Here is a 17224-nt window from a genome sequence, read left to right as displayed (position 1 = left end):
TAATGTAACAAATGTCTCACTCATGAAATGCCTGGCATGTACATTCCAACCTTCCTCCTTATGTTACTGTCCCTCACCTCAAAAAAAAAAAAAAACCTGTTTCCCAACTATGTTTATTATAGGTTTTTCAGGCAACAATGGCTTCTTTGCAATGCTAATTACAGCACATTTCAAACTTGTAGTCCTAGTTTTGCTTATAGGAATATTCCCAGAATCTGGAGACATGTGGGGGGGGGGGGCAGAGCCTGCCTGACTGTGGTTAATTCCTTTACTCAGTGTGGTTGGGGCCAAGGAAAGATTAACTTACAAAGCACGGTAAGCATGAAATGAGCCACTTGTGTTCTTAACTTTAGTGTAGGAGGGAGGTTTGGCTGGCAGGCAAGCAGTCAATCTTTTTCAAAAAGCTAGTTAAACGTGCATGAAGAATAGAGTGTAGTTCAGTCAAGCACAACACTGCAGATAATTAATGGACTTTTAAAAATGCAACAGCTAATGCAATGCTAACAGCTTTAAATATGTGTATGTTTCTAACACCTCCTACTTCTCCCACTCTTACAGATGGTATGTGAATGTTTATGTTTGCTTACTTGTATTTTCATACTGCATTATACTCATTTTAGTGTGTCTGCAGCCTGGTGCTTCACATACGAATCAGGGTCTAGGGTTTATTCGGAATCTGGCCAAAGACTGATCTAGTCCAGCCTCCTGATTCCCACAGTGATGCAATTCATATACTCCCAAGATGGGAAGTCTGTCAACCCATCTGCAAAATGCAAAATGCCAGAAACGAGGAAAGCTGCCTGATCCTCACTATTCAATATAGTAATTACACAACAAACATGCAGCTCCTGACATGGAAATCTTGCAACTGGAACTGACATCAAAGAGTTGGTGCCATTAACTATAAGGAGCCTGCCTCCAAGAAAAGCCAATTAACTCTTTAAGGAAAGCATTTTACCTGCGGCGTAAGCTCAACTTCCAGTTCGCCAGATAAATACTGCCGCTCAAATTCTGCATTTTCTCCAACATAGGATGACACCATACGCTTGATCTGTTTGCTTTGAAGCAGAAGTCCAAGCCCAAAGTTGTCTACTCTGCAGAGAAAACAGTGTTAGGGTTGAGAGCCAAGTGATGGAAAATTAGATTGTGCCCACAATACTGTGACCAGAAGTTAAAAAACAAAAGAAAGTATCATACTAAGCCACAGTTTAGTTTAACTACAGTCTGTTGAATAAACTACAACTGGCTGGTTTTGTACAATACTTGTCATGAGTACTGATGGCAAGCAGGAGGGGGCCTCTATCCAGGGGGGAAAACGCATGCGTAGTACTGAGGCGTTAAGCAGCCATTCAAAGAGACACAGATCAGACCTGCCTTGACTTTTGGGGTTTATCTGTCTGGGTTTTTCCCACACTTCTTCAGTTTGTTAGGGTTGATGTCCTAACAGTCAGGAACCACGCTGAGACAAGGAATAGGTCTCTAGTGTTTTATTACTGCTACATTAGACAGAAAATCCTAACAAACTGAAGAAGCGTGGGAAAAACCCAGACAGATAAACCCCAAAAGTCAAGGCGGGTCTGGTCTGTGTCTCTTTGAATGGCTGCTTAACTCCTCAGTACTACGCATGCGTTTTCCCCCCTGGATAGGGGCCCCCTCCTGCTCACCATCAGTACTCATGACAATACTCTAAGTCAGGGTTTCTCAACCAGGGTTCTGTGGAATTCTGGGGTTCCACAAGAGGTCACTAGGGGTTCCCTGGGAGATCATGATTTATTTAAAAACTTATTTCAAATTTGGGCAACTTCACATTAAAGAGGTAAGTTCCGTTCTTTATTTTTAGTTTAAGAACAGTGTTAATGCACACATACAGGGCTACACATGAAACCAATTTTGTAACTTGTGGCCTATATTTGAGCCTGAATGTGCAGGGCCTCCCCGAGGCCTGAAAAACATTTCAAGGGTTCCTCTAGGGTCAAAAGGTTGAGAAAGGCTGGTCTAAGGGCTACCTCACAGCTACAGCAGCCTTTTCAGGGTCTAGCAAACCAATGTTACCTTTTGGAAGAATACCAGAGATCAAAGAAAGTAAATGTCAATAGACAGGACAGGAATTTCTGATTTTTAGTTTCAGAGTTTAGGGTTTGTTTGTTTTTTACACTCTTTATAAATATATGGAAATACGTTTCAGGCCTTTCCCATCTCAAAACATGGGAAACCATGCCATTAGTTTTCAGCAACTATAGTCAGAAGTAGTCGGAGGTCTACAAAAACAGGTTGGATGTCTCAAGTTACCCACTCCTATCTTTAACCATAAAGCATGGCTTATGATGTGGATTACAATGGACGTCTTCTATTGACACATAGAAATAACACCATTTACACACCATTCAAAAGAGACAATAAAAAAGTGTCATGAGTAAGGATGGCGAGCAGGGGGCTCTCACCCAGACTGTCAAGCGCATGCGTAGCACTGAGGAACTGTTCAGCCATTCAAAGAGACACAGATCGGGACCGCCTTAACCTTTGGGGTTTATATGGCTGGGTTTTCCCACGCCTTCTCAGTTTGTTAGGATTCTTGTTAAGTACTACTAATAAATATTAGAGACCAAGTCCTCGCCTCAGTGTGTTTCCTGGTAATCAGGACAAAAAGGAAGCAAAAAGACTAAAACACATCTGCTCCAGCAGCCAACATCCAGATAAGCAGGGATTAACACCAGGCAAGCAATCAAGCAGAAAACAATACCCTAATCAAGGAACTACCAAGGAGAAAACCACACCCTCACCAACACTGGCAGGGTTGTTGTTGTTGTTGTTAGTTGCCATCAAGTCATTTACAACTCATGGCAACCCTATATATAACAGAACGAAATGCTGTTTGGTCTTGCGCCATACACCTGACTGTTCCAATGTTTGCATTCATTGTTGCGGTAATTGTATCAATCCATCGCATTGAAGGTCTTCCTCTTTTCCGCTGGTCCTCAACTTTACCAAACATGATGTCCTTTTCAAGAGATCGGTCTTTCCTGACATTGTGCCGAAAGTATGAGAGTCTAAGCCTAGTTATCTTCGCCTACTGTATATAAACAGGGAGCAAATCCCACACTCACTAGCACTGAAGATGTTGCCTAGTCTGGCAATGAAATGTCTACAAGCAAACAACAAGGCTCAGAGAGCACCAAGGACTCTGCAGTTCAACCCTGAGCTACATATATTCTCTTCTATTGGTTTTATAGTTTTCCAGAATAACTATTTGCATTTTATTATGCATGTCGGCTTAACCTGTCCCAAACATATAAAAACCTGTTTTGTCTCAGGTATGTACATAATCCTCTAACATTAAAAAGGGATGGAGTGGAATGTCCAGAAATTTTAACCTTTCTCAATCATGTGTTTTCTGGTACAGTTTATAACTTGAAATGTAGAAGAAACACTGGCTAATGCATAACTCCTATTTTTCAAAAACAGAATTAAATACAAGGCTTTTTCAAAAAAAAAGAGAGACAGACAAACAGACAGAGAGAGAGGCAGGCAGGCAATGCTACTCTGAGGAATGATAAATTGTTTTCATGAACTCCGGGTTTATTTCCAGGTTCAGATCAAAAGCTGTAACACCATTTTGAGACCACAGGATCTGGAAGTGAGACTTTTCCCTGAAGAGTCATTCATTCCATTCCCCCAAATATTTAAGTCGGAACTGTCATCTTAAATTTGTTGAAAACAGCAATGAAAACAGACCAGTTTTCTCTGTTGGATCTTCCCTTTTTTATGGAGGGATTATCTTTAAAAAAAGGCTCATCCTTCTTCCTGGTAGATATAATAACTGCTGCTGTTTAAGTGTTCTTTTAGAACCAGTTTGATGTAGTGGTTAAGGCCCCAGGCTAGAAATTGGGAGACTGTGAGTTCTAGTCCCACCTTTGGCCTGAAAGCCAGCTGGGTGACCTTGGGCCAGTCCCTCTCTCTCTCAGCCCCAGGAAGGAGGCAATGGCAAACCACTTCTGAAAAACCTTGCCAAGAAAACTGCAGGGACTTGTCCAGGCAGTCTCCGAGAAATGGACACGATTGAACAGATTAAAAAAAAAGTGTTATTATTTTAAAAACTGTGATCTTATTTGTTTCAACTACACTTTCTCCTAAGAGCTCTTGACAAGGCGACTGGAATGTTGTATAAAGAAGGAAACCAAGTGACCGCTCTAACCTCCTGCTGACACTTTGAAGGCTCCCTTTGGCTACAAAGCAGCCACACGGCATTAGCCTACTTGTACAAGGGAAACACATGCTTCCTATTACAGGTATGTATTAGCTTTGCCTAGCTAATAAGATGATGTTATCACTTTTGTCATCTTCCTGTTGTGAATGGGTTTGTTCTGTGTTTGTGTATATCTTAGAAATAATGCCTTGAAAGAGTGGTATGGATAAGAAAGTCTGATTTTGCCCTGGAATACACTGAAGATACCCTGTTACCTATTGTTGATCTGCTCATGTAACACTGAAGATGGGATTTTAAGAATTAAAGACTGGGGACCTTCAAGAAGATGCAATGGTGTGAGAGTGAAGCTCACTTTCCTGCCCCATTATTTCCATGTAGATTGTGGAAGCCAGCCTTCTGCATCCTAATGCCTTCCAGATGTCATGAGACTGTAATTGCACGATCAGAAGTAAGACTGGGCTAAGCGTTACCTATCTCTGTATTCTTGGTCACTCTGAATATTATGGTAAGAAAAGGAGAGGAAACGAAGTTATCAATTGTCAGCTGCTTCTTTTCATATTCATCTATTAGGCACACCATGTGCCATTCCCTTGCCTAGCAAATGAAATCTAATACTGTCTACCAGCCAATGTTAAACTTCACTGTCACTCCTGTGAGACATGCCATCCCAATGCAGAGGTTGACTTCATTTTAGAAAAATCTCCCACATTTCCATTCCTCATTTGTAGCCCAAACTGCATACAAGCTTGCCAACACAACATGGCTCTTTAGAGCCTCCATATTTTAGTAATATTCCAGAGCAATCTGACCTGGCAGGCTGAGAAATAATCTTCCTGCTAAAATTAGAAACAGCTAATACAAAATACAGGAGAAACATTATCAACTCAAACTTAACTATCTTGTTAGTACTATCTTGTAAAATCATTAAAAAGTTTAAGATAGATGAATTAGTCTGGAGATTCTTTAAACTATTCTAATTTTTTTCCTATAAATTTTATACATTCACAATTAAAAAAAACAATCTGGGTACCCATTGGATGTGCGGATTTCAGCTGCCAGAATTCTCAGCAACGACCATGAAAGCTGGGAAGTTCTGAGAACAGAAATCCACACCTCTACCCTGAGACCAGGATACTTTGTTGAATTTCAGCACAATTATTTATTTCACAAGCATTTCTATGCCAATTTAAAAATAATAATAACAACCTCTCAAATTTATTATAGTATATTGAATCACCCAAGGGTTCAAGGCCTGTTGGAAAAGGATGTATTTTTTTACTAACTTAGAGAAAGTGAGGAAGGTAGGGGCTGCACATTATATATTTTCAAGACGATGGGGGAAAACTCCTATCTTTGAAGATAGATGATGCCACTAGTTTGCCTGAAATCTGGACAGGAATCTTCTTGGCCAATACTAAGCTGCTTGCACTTTCCTGATGAAAGAAAAGCAGAATAAAATATAGTAAATGAACCGTATCCTGCACTAGGCAGTGCATTGTCTTGGCAACCTTGAAAGCATCTGCTTTCAAATTCACTAGAATTAGTTCTAGCATTTCTCCTTTCAATTATTGAGCACGTTCTTGAGTTTATAAAGAACAACTCTCTTCTGTGCTTGCTAGTCCTCTTACTAACGCAGGAATCAAGGCTCAGCAAATGTTTTCATAGGCACGGTGTAGGCAGCAGAGCAAAAAGCAGACAGGAATGTTTAAGCTTGTGCCAGCACATCAACTGATGGAGCATTAAGAATAGTTCACACTGAAACTTGCCCAATACCATCCACATGACTGCACATACCCTTAGTGGCTTGTATGCCAAGACAAAGTTAAAAAAAAAAAAATGTACTGTTGACTCCCAACCTGAAGAACATTCACACTGCACATTCATAATTCACATGATATATGAATTGTGCTTTCAAAAGTGAAATTACAAGAAATGGGGTATTTGTGCCTGCAACCTGGAGGTGGAGCAGCCTCTTGATCTTAAACTTCAAAGTCAAATCTGCTTCCACCACTCATGTAATTATTGATACTAATTTCATCCTGAATATATATGAATCCAGACTACATCTACAGAGAAACAAGTTTTGTATTTGCTTTTTTTTAATCTCTAAGAACCAGGCTAGCACATATATCTAGTCAAAATTTCCAATGACAACAAAAGTATATATAATCAAGGCCACGGTTTTCCCAAATGTAACATATAACTATGAAAGCTGGATCATCAGAAAGACTAAACGGAAAAAAAAATGATACATTTGAACGGTGATGCTGGAGAAAATTATTGAGAATACCTGGATTGTAAGAAGAACAATTTTATCGTAGATGAAGTAAAACCAGACTGCTCACAGGAAGCACTAATAATGACTCTGAAGTTTACATATTTTGAACATGTAATAGAAAGGCTAGAATAGAATAGAATGGAATGGAATGGAATGGGAAAAGGAAAAGGAAAAGGAAAAGGAAAAGGAAAAGGAAAAGGAAAAGGAAAAGGAAAAGGAAAAGGAAAAGGAAAAGGAAAAGGAAAAACTTTTATTGTCATTTCACTATACACCAAAGTGTACATTAAAATGAAATTTCATTGCAATTGGCTCAAGCAATAAGAATACCATAATTACTCTAATACATAATATATATTCTTTACCCACTCCACTCCTCTAATCTTGATCCCTAATCAATATCAGTCCTACACACAGCATGTGTACCCATGGAGTGAGAAGGGATTATTAAGAGTTCAATCATTGGAGAAGACCTTGTTGCTTGGAAAAAATCAAAGGCAATTGAAAAAGAATTTTTATTTTATTTATTTATTTATTATTTTCTATCCCGCCTTTATTATTTTTATAAATAAGTCAAGGCAGGGAACATACCTAATACTCCTTCCTCCTCCTATTGAGGTGAGTTGGGCTGAGAGAGAGGGACTGGCCCAAGGTCACCCAGCTGGCTTTCAGGCCTAAGGTGGGACTAGAACTCACAGACTCCTGGTTTCTAACCCATTGCCTTAACCACTAGACCAAATTGGCTCTCCCAGTATCCCAGAAAACAAACAGCAGGCACCTGGAGGGAAAAGATCTAAAAACATTCACCCCATCCCCCAACTTCAAGGGGCTGACCACACACTAATACAAGGCCAGGGGGGAGAGCCAGGATTTTAAGGCTTATTTAAGGGTTGACAGGGTGGGGAACTGTACAAATCTCCAGGGAGATGCTGTTTCTGAGAGCAGGCACATCAGCATACAAGGCTCACTACTTGGGTTCTATTAAATAGCATTGCTTAATCAATGGGACCTAAAGCAAACCAACTCTGTTGGATTATACGGGATGGGCAGGCACTACAGGTGACAGACCATCCTTCAGATAACTGGGCCTTATGCCATGTAATAATAACCGGCACCTTGAATTGCACTCAGAAGTTTAGTGGTAACTAGTACAGCTCATGGAATAGAGGTATAACATAGGCATAGTCAAGCTTACCCCTCACTCATTCTGGACCAGCTGTAGCTTCTGAATAGTATTCAAGGGCAGCTCCATATACAGTACATTACAACTACCTACTTGCAAGGTGACCAAAGGCCCTTCTGGTCAGGAATCAGCCCAACTGGCAGATAGCTGCCCCCTGCTCCTCAAGCAGGAGCTGAGATTCTGGAAGGATCCCCAGATTGCACATCAGCCCCAAGTGGGGCAATGGACCTCCCTTGAAGACGAGATGTAGAAGACCCTGGATCTGGGTGATCCAAGAACCGACAACCACTCAGTCTTGCTAGGGTTGAGCTTCAGCCTATTCCTGCCCATTTAGATCCCAACAGCCTCCAGGACTGGGACAAGGTCTTAAGAGCACTGCTTGGCATACTGATGATACCTGACCCCAAACTGATGGATGACCTCTCCCAGCACCCTTATTTAGATATTAAACAAGAAGGCTGAGAGGGTGTCAAGCCTGGTAACCCCCCTCAAATCAGGGGTGTTGGACTTGACTTTTTCCCTCACCAGTACTAATGGGAATCAATCATAGAGAAAGGAGAACCATAACACTGTGCCTTCTACTTCCACTCCCACAGCTGGTCTAGAAAGATATCACATTCAATGGTATCAAAAGCCACCGAGAGATCAAGGAGAGCCAAGATGGTTGCGCTACCCCATCCCAGCTCCGGCATAGGTCATTAACCAGCACAATCACTGCTATCTCAGTACTATGTCCTGGCCTGAATCCCGACTTAAAAGGGTCCAGATACTCTGTTTCTCTCAGAGACCTCTGCAACTGCAACCTGACCACCTTCTCAACAATCTTCCTCAAAAGGGGGAAGGTGGAGAGTGGATGAAAATTGACTAAGATGGTTGGGTCCAATGATGCCCTCATGCGAAGGGTGAGGCCTCGTGAAGGGCCAGCAGCTGCCTCAGCCATGTGCACCTCATTAGCAGCAGGAGAAAGAAGATAGAGAAAGTCAGTTGGGGGGTGGGAGGGGTAGGTGGTGGCAGTGGAGTGCAGAACAGCCAAAAGGGCAGAGATGGGGGAGGATAGGCAAGAGGGGGGAGTTGAAGTGCATGCTGCAGTCATAAATGTGGTCAAACTGCCAAGCACCCAAATTTTGATCACTTGATTGTGAGGGTACTGCAACAGCCGTAACTTTGAGGACCCACCATAACTACCATTTGTTCAGCGTCGTCGTAACTCTGAACAGCCGCTGGACGAACGATCCTTAAGCAAGGACTACCTGCGTAAGGCCCTCATCACCTCCCCATTCCAGGAAGAGACTAAGGCCTCAGAGAAACAGACAACCACTTCTCAGGAAAACCCCCATGCTCACTTTGAAATCTGTCCAGTTTCTAGGGGGGACTGATCTAATAGGACATCTCCCTTTGAGGGGAGAGGGAACACCAGCAAGCAAAAAGCAATCAGAGAGTGATCTGGCCATGACAGAAGACTGATGCTAATGTTCTCCACCCTCAGACCACATTGCAGCTGCCCCAAGATAAAACCAGATATAATGTGTGACTGCTGGTATGTGGTGGGCTCCTGCTGATCTGGGTCAAGCTCACAGTTGTCATTAACTCTGGAGCTACTCCCGATTCAATGCCATCTGGGGGCAGGTTAAAATCCCCACAGATTATCAGCCTTGGGGATTCCACTGTCAACCCAGCAGTGGAATCAAGCAGCTCAGGCAGGGTCACTGCTACACAGCAGGGAAGCTGATACAACAGGAACAAACCCAGCTGCTTCCTACAGACTAATTTCAGCCACAGGATCTCACATCTGGTTATCTGCAGCACAGAACCTCTGAAAGCTGTCAAGGCTTCCTGAATGACAGCTGCCACCTCACCCTACCTCCCCTGCTCCAGGTCACAGCTGAAACCCATGTGGGCACATCTCTGCTCCCCCTTCCAATCCATCCATGTCTCAGTTACACATTTTACAGATCTATTATGTGTTAGCAGAGAAATACTAACTGTATATCATTTAGGATCACTTCATAAACAAGAGCCAAACATCTATTGGTTAACAAGACAATATTAAGCTGCTAACTGTTTCATTTTTAAAAACTCTTTAGTAGTTAAACAGAATTATAGAGTCATAGAATGTAAGGCTTGGAAGGGATTGTCTAGTTCAACCCCGATCAGTGCAGGAATCCACCTCCACAGCATCCCCATAGATGGCCATCCAGCCACTGTCTAAGTACTTCCAGTTGTCAATTCTTAGCCATCCTGCCTCCACAGAAAGCAAGACTGTTTCAGAGTTTCTTTAACAAGATTTGTTGAAAGAGGGTAAGATAAGGTCAAAGAAAACTCACAAATGAAGAGTCTTTCCAATTACAACCCAGCTTATCTTTCAGATTTCTAAGGAGGAAGCTTTTTAAATCTCTTGCTCATAGTTCATGCATGGACTGATTAGGTGGTTGTTCTCTCAACTGCTAAAGGAGGAATGTTCAGGTGGTTTAAATGTGAATCTTTCTCAGGCTCCAAAGATAATATTACACAAGCGAAAGAGACTCTACCACCTCCCAAGGCAGTCTTTTCCATTGTTGAATAGCTCTTACCATTAGGAATATTTTTTCAGAAGTCCAATTGAAATTTACTTCCTTATAATTTAAACCCCTCGTTCCTTGTCCTGTCTTCTGAAACAACCATGAACAATTTTGCCCTGTCTGGTACATGATGGCCCTTCAGCTACTTGAAGACAGAGATCATTTCTCCCCACAAGCTTCTCTTCTCCAAAACTTCTCATACAGGATGCAGTATATTATATACTCATGTTGTACAGGTAGTCCTCACTTAACTACCACAACTGGGACTGGAATTTTGGTTGCTTAGCAAAGCAGTCATTAAGCAAATCTGACCTGATTTTATGACCTTTTTGTGGCAGCCATTAAGTGAATCACCATGACCGTTAAGTGAACCATGTGGTTGTTAAGCAAATTGTGCGGTTTCCTGTTGATTTTACTTCCCAGAAGCCAGCTGAGAAGGTCAAAAATGGCGATCACGGGACACAGCAATGGTCATAAATGCGAACCGGTTTCCAAGCACCCAAATCATGATCACATGACTGCAGGGACGCTGTGATGGCCATAAGTGTGAGGACTGAGCATAAGTCATTTTCATCGTATGTCCGAACCGTTACTAGATGAATGGTTGTTAAGCGAGGACTACCTGTACCATCGCTGTTTCTCATTTTATATGCTCACGCTATTTTAATGTACCTATCAGGATTATGCAAAAGATTCAAACGCAAGCTTTACAATATGCTCTGCGGCAAAGGAAAACACTGAGGCAGCCACCTCCTCTCCCAGGCTCTGTGCAGCTACTTCAAGAGGTTTCCCAGGTGGCAGACCTCATGTTTGCTATGACTACTAGCAAAGCAAAACAACTGTGCATGACTATACTATATACACAGGGAAGAACCTGGGAAGGTTCCTGAAGCAGTTGCCCTGAACCTTGGGGAGAAAGTAACTACCTCAACACATTTGAGGGCTCATTCCCTCACATGTGGTTGGTTGGTAACCCTATGCAGCATGTCATCAATTGTCCTAGGCAATTAGGCTGTTTTCTTCCATAAATCTTACTTCATGAAGCAGCAATATGCCAAAATCAGTTGGAAAACATCCCAGGGAAGCTATGGCTGACACAGTAGAGTGAAATTGGTGATCCACAGCTAATCAGCACCTTCTCTTCAGTTCGAGCGTACATGAGAATATGGATCTTTTTTTCCATTACTTGTGCAAAAATTCGTATATTATAGCTAGCATGATGCATCACATCATGTTATGGTTTCTTTAACTGTGCTTTATTGAATAAACTACAACTGGCTGAATTCACACAGTATATTATATGTAAACCATATACAAACCGCAAACCAGTTACAAACCATAAAATCTGGGTTCGCCAATATACTAAGCTAAAACAAACAAAGAAACAAAAAACAATGTGATGTGTGAATTTTATTGGCAATACTGGTTCATACATCAAACTAAGGCATAACGGTGTTTGGCTTTGACTTTGTCTAATAACTCTGATCCATACAGAGTGGATTCACTTATTTGTGAACCATGCCACTATAGTTTGTTCAACAAACAATGATATGAAAACGTTGCCTAAGTGTAATGTGTGAAATTTATCAGTTATTAAACTATGACTGGGGCACTTTGTTCTAATCTTGCCTACCACTATAGAAAAATTAGTCTGAATGACACTTCATTATCTTCTACATCTGTATCCATGGATGTAGAAGTTCCATTGCTACATCAGGCCTTTTGTCCTTAGTAATTAATTCCTGTCCATTCACCCGCCACATTCCAAGTACATATTCGACACTTAAGGTCTGGGGTTAGCTAACAGTCACAACAAAAAAGAGAAAGCCTCTTACAAAGGGTCACTGGTAACAGTTTAGGGAATTTACTAGCATGAATTTAAAGATTTCAACACTGAAAAGGCAGAAGTACAAAATACAATACCAAATTTCTCAATTCTACAGCAGTTCCTAAACCTTTCTCAACTCTCAACAAAGGGAATTGGAGAAAATTCTGGTATTTCATAAGCATCATGGTGAAGTTTCACGCAATTCTGGTGCACAGTGTCATGTTTCTGAAAACGATATTCAAACTGGGAAATGAAAAATTGCTAAAAAGTGTTTGAATGATCGAAAAATTGGAGTTATCTGATCATTTCATTGCACTGTCAACAGTAGCGCTGATAACTAAGGGAGAAAATTTTATTAATGTTTAACCTCAGTATTACATTCAAAGAAGGTTTTAAAATAGCAAGTCTAAATCAAGTTTTCTACTCTATAAAACAGTAATTCACATCCTTACAAAATTTGATCTGAGATGCTCACCTATATCGATAAATCCATGGAAACATTTATTTAAAGGAAAATGTAGTATTCAATGTTTTGTATATAATGTATAATGAAACAGTTATTAATTTAAGGGGTTTTTTTCCTTTAAAAATATTTTTAATGCTTAGATTCCAGAGGATCCAAGAAAAGATTGGACAGCCATTTGTCTAGTATGGTATGAGGATTCCTCCATTGATCCACTCCCTACCAGAGTTAAGAATGCCCTGCATTATTTCCAAGGCAATGCACCCCTAATTAAACAGATAAGTAAATAAGTCACCTATGCTTTAATTATTTGGGCAAGACACAAAAGGAACTAAAGCCTGATTCATAAAACTAGCCATTCTGCAATGTTAAAACCATAATGTTTTATCATGGCTTGTTGAATAAGTCACAACAGCCAGGTTTATACATTGCACTATGTAAAAATACATTATGGTTAGCACCATATGCAAACCCATCTATTTGTATTGAATGTGCCTAAATCCACTGAAAAAAACTGGTATCATGCTTATCTCTGGCTTGATTCAAGCATCACACTACAGCTCCCTTTTCTTTCCATATTTTCCTAACCTCTGTTTAAGATGCAATGTCTGAATCAAGGCTAGCTATGATCAGAAATTGTCCGAAACGACTGAGATGATGACCCACAATCTACTTCAAAATAGTGTGGTTGACTCAAACAATAGTTTGCCCTGATGGGAACATCTTAGCAGTGTTTTAAAGCTGAGCATATAAGAAGGGGGAAATCCAGGTATACATTTTCTGTATACATTCTGCATCTTCAGGCCATCTGAATTTCTGCTTTGTTGAGGGATTTAGTATAAGAGATTATTTCCTCCTGTATAGATATTGCCAAATATCTATACGGAAATAAATGCAGATATCCCAAAAATATTACCGGAACCAGATTGAGAGAGGTGACAGAAGTCCTTCTGTGTTGCCATTCCTTCACAGTAGTACAGGCAACAGGTCCTCCTCGTCCATCACCTTAAGCCTTTTAAGGCTACCAGGATATGCTGTGCTGAACAGTAAATGCACGGAAACAAAATTATGGGAGAAACTTGGATTGTTCTATGGCCAAGGAGCTTTTTGAACCTGGAACGAAGGCCATGTTTCTCAAAGCATGGACCATGAGTCCCGGGAGGGTCACAAGACAATGGATGGAGGATCTTGGGAGCGGGCCTTCCTCACAGGAGCAGGCTCACCAGTGTGATGTAAATATATTCTGAATAAAAACGAATTCTATGGTTCCAGAGCCCTTTTTGAAGCTGTGTGTTCTTTTTGTTTTCATCCCACTGCGTTTGCCTTTCAAAGGAGCAAGTTACAAGCAGTTGGAAAGAAGGAAGTTTAAGGTAATTTCCTTCATTTTTCAAGACTTGGTAAATGAGACAATGAAGCCCAGATTTGAACAATTATGCACAAGGAAGCAAATTCATCCTTCCCATTAAAAATACAGTTTTATGTTTTATTGAGGGGATTGATTATTTCCAATTAAACTATTTTATATTATACAGGTGCAAAGTTATATCATTGCTTTATTGTATATATAGATTACAATTGAATTATTGAAGAAAATTGTGAATTTATTTCTTGCCAAACCCTAAGTTCAATGAGGTCATTATGCATAGCGATGGGTGTTGCACATGTTCATTTTATCATTTTATGGTGTCACAGTATTGCAGAATTGCAGTTTGAGAACCTCTGCCTTACTGTATGAATACTTGAACTGAATATGGTAATAAGATGTTGATGATTTTCTACTACTCCTGTTTAAAAAACTCTGAAATGTTTTGGTATTTACCAAAGTCTGAAAGACAGCAGATTTTTCATTTCATGCGTTGGCATTCTGTTATCAAATGTCTTATTATTTCAAAGAGATGTCTTTTATGGGTGACCAACTGAAGTTTATAGCAGATATTTAAATGAATGAATAACTTACCCTCTGCAATAGTAATGACAACAGCCCTGTTTATGACATGATTACGTACCACTGCTATGTAATCACGTCATTAATAGGTGCAACAAAATAAGGAGAGAGAGAAGAATATAACCAAGGTTCAGACCTAACTGAACTCACAGGAAAAAAAAATGGCCTCCTCAGTTCAAGTCGCAAAAGAGTTTCTTTACAAGGCAAAGGAATTTCTTCCCCATGTAGGATTACTAGGGATGTCTAAAATAATCCTAATAACTGGCACCGGAAGAAGAGACCTACCCTGCGTTGTTACTGACAGCGGTAATCCCTTTTACTCCAGTCTTCAACAGAGCTCCTATGAGGTTTTCCGGAATGCCACAGAGCCCAAAACCTATGTGACACAAACAGTTCATCAGTGAATAACTCTGTTTCAAAAACACAGTTCTCCCGTGCTGATCCACTGACCCAATTCTATTTCCCAATTCAGGAGAACACATCCTGTATCTCGGATTTTGGAGCAGGCAAAACTTTTGTTCAATCATCAGAGACACCCCATACAGTAGTTTGTCATGCACAGGAGACTTGAAGAAGCCTGCGGAAACCACATATTGTGACTCATTTATAATCCAAACCCTAACGTCTCAATGAGATGTGAACTGTGAAATGAAGGGCCAGGGGGATGATTTGAATGATAAGTGAAAACAGAAAATATTTTCTTGGGAATATATAAGAATGTTATACACTGAAGAGTCGTGAAAGATCTTTAACACCTTGAATCCCAGACTATTTCTGCAAAGGGAGGACTGAGATCCACATCACCTGACTGAGATCCACAAAAGCTCCCGTTATAATAAATGCGGTAGTTTTTGAAGCCAAAACTGTTTACAGGAAAGGGGCCTACCAAATTATTATAATAGATTTATTAATGCCTATAGGTAGTCCTCATTTAGCGACCACAATTTGGACTGGCAGCTTAGTCATTAAGTGGTTGCTAAGTGAAAAATCATGTGACCACGACTATGCTTACAATCTTACTTCAGCCTTCCTTTGCTTTACAGATCTGCGAAGGTTGTAAATATGGGCATTGGTTGCGAAGTTATTTTATCATCACCGTCATAACTGCAAACAGTCGCTGTTCAAGGCAGTTGCTAAGTGAGGACTACCTGTATTCAGAATGCAGACTCACTCTTTGCTAACATTGATCATGCTTTCCTCATTTATTGAATTTTCATTGCTTTCTTCTTTCTGAGAACACAGGCTTGTCACACCTCAGCTTTCACACTAAAACAATGTACTAAATTATTTTCTTCCCATTTTTCCAGGCTGAAGCAATTTTCTTGGTCATACAGTTATAGAAGCAAGAAAAAGTATTTACAAGAAGAATAGGGAGTGTTGAACAACCTTACTTGAGGCAACAATCACATGTGGCTTTTGAATGTTATACCAGAAGTCTATTCAATAGGATCAAGACAAACAAGTAGTTAGAGGCAGAACAAAAATTAAACTGGGATTTAATTTAAATCAGTATTTTAATTAAATGAATCAAAATTATTATTCTTCCACCATCACATTCAGAAGACAGTATTGAGTGGTAACTTCTAGAGGGTCACCTGTTTCTGGGATCTTAGGGTGTGCACCCACTGTTTAAAACCTTAACATCCTCGGCATCTAAGGATTTTTGTGTGGTATGAAAACAGCATCTTCATTCTAATAGCCCATTCTGTCTTTGAAATATTAAGTATTTTTTCAACCTTAATTTTACCCCAAATTATACACAGAACAAGTATATTCAGTCTCACTAAAAACATACAGTTCCTACATGCTTGAGTAGTTCTGCAGTCTTAGAGCACAAGGCAAAGTCTTGTTCAAGATGAGCTCTACCATTTCAAGTGTAAGTCCAAGTTGGGTTTTTTGGCAACAGTAAGGAAGGAGTTTGCCTTTGTCTTCTTCTGAGATATATTTTTGATTTCCAGGAAATCACCAAGCTGTAGACTAAGCTAAATATATCTCAGAAAAAGACAGTGGCACAGTGGTGATCTCCCAATGAAGTCCTAACCAGGTCTTATTCCGCTTAGTTTTTTTGAGATCAGCCAAAGCATCTACAACCACCCCCCATACATATATCTTATGTGTAGATAATCCAGATGTATCTCTTATAGAGGGATGCATGAAACATTGATATTCACAGATCGAAATGCATACAGATAGTCCTCGCTTAATAACCATAATTAGGACTGATAACTCCACCGCTAAGCGAACCAGTCGCTAAGCAGTTGCTAAGCGAAGCAGTTGCTAAGTTCAGTGACCATGACTGTGCTTTCTGGCTGGAAAGAGACAAGACTAGTCAGTTTCATACCTTCAGTTTTGTTCCCCTCTTAACCACTCCCCCGCCCTTTGGAATGCTCAAGTGCCAGCTTACTGTCTTGTACACATCAAAAGTAATGCAATTGTGCCACAGCCTGGGGCTAGGAGCTGCAGGCATGCTACGCAAACAGCTTACTCTCTTGAAATCTCTTCCTCTCCAAACTCTCCACTCGGGGGGGGGGGGGGAAATCAGGCAAAGGAGAGATTACCTAAAGAGATCACTGGCTTTTTTTTTCCTCTCCCGCCTCTCCACAGAGCAGAGAGATTGGAGAATAAGAGATTTCTAGAGAGTACTGTAAGCTGTTTGCATAGCACACCTGTGGCTCCCAGCACGATCACATTGCTTCAATGTGTAGAAGAGCAAAAAGCTTACTCTCTTGAAATCCCTTTCTCTCTAGTCTCTCTGCTCTGCAAGTCAG

General features: G+C 40.5%; 1 protein-coding gene across 1 annotated transcript in view; it reads right to left on the bottom strand.

The window, feature by feature from the left end:
• Positions 1 to 17224, bottom strand: part of OXCT1 (3-oxoacid CoA-transferase 1) — a 73782-nt gene that overhangs the window by 44555 nt on the left and 12003 nt on the right. The window contains exons 3-4 of the mRNA XM_063295706.1: positions 14742 to 14832; positions 959 to 1094 (exon numbers count right to left, since the gene is read on the bottom strand). Coding sequence (XP_063151776.1) covers positions 959 to 1094; positions 14742 to 14832 — 227 coding nt within the window. The remainder of the gene's footprint in view (positions 1 to 958; positions 1095 to 14741; positions 14833 to 17224) is intronic.

This window comes from Candoia aspera, chromosome 2 (assembly GCF_035149785.1).
Source record: "Candoia aspera isolate rCanAsp1 chromosome 2, rCanAsp1.hap2, whole genome shotgun sequence".
In the NCBI taxonomy this organism is placed as follows: domain Eukaryota; kingdom Metazoa; phylum Chordata; class Lepidosauria; order Squamata; family Boidae; genus Candoia; species Candoia aspera.
This window is presented reverse-complemented; position numbering and strand designations above follow the sequence as displayed.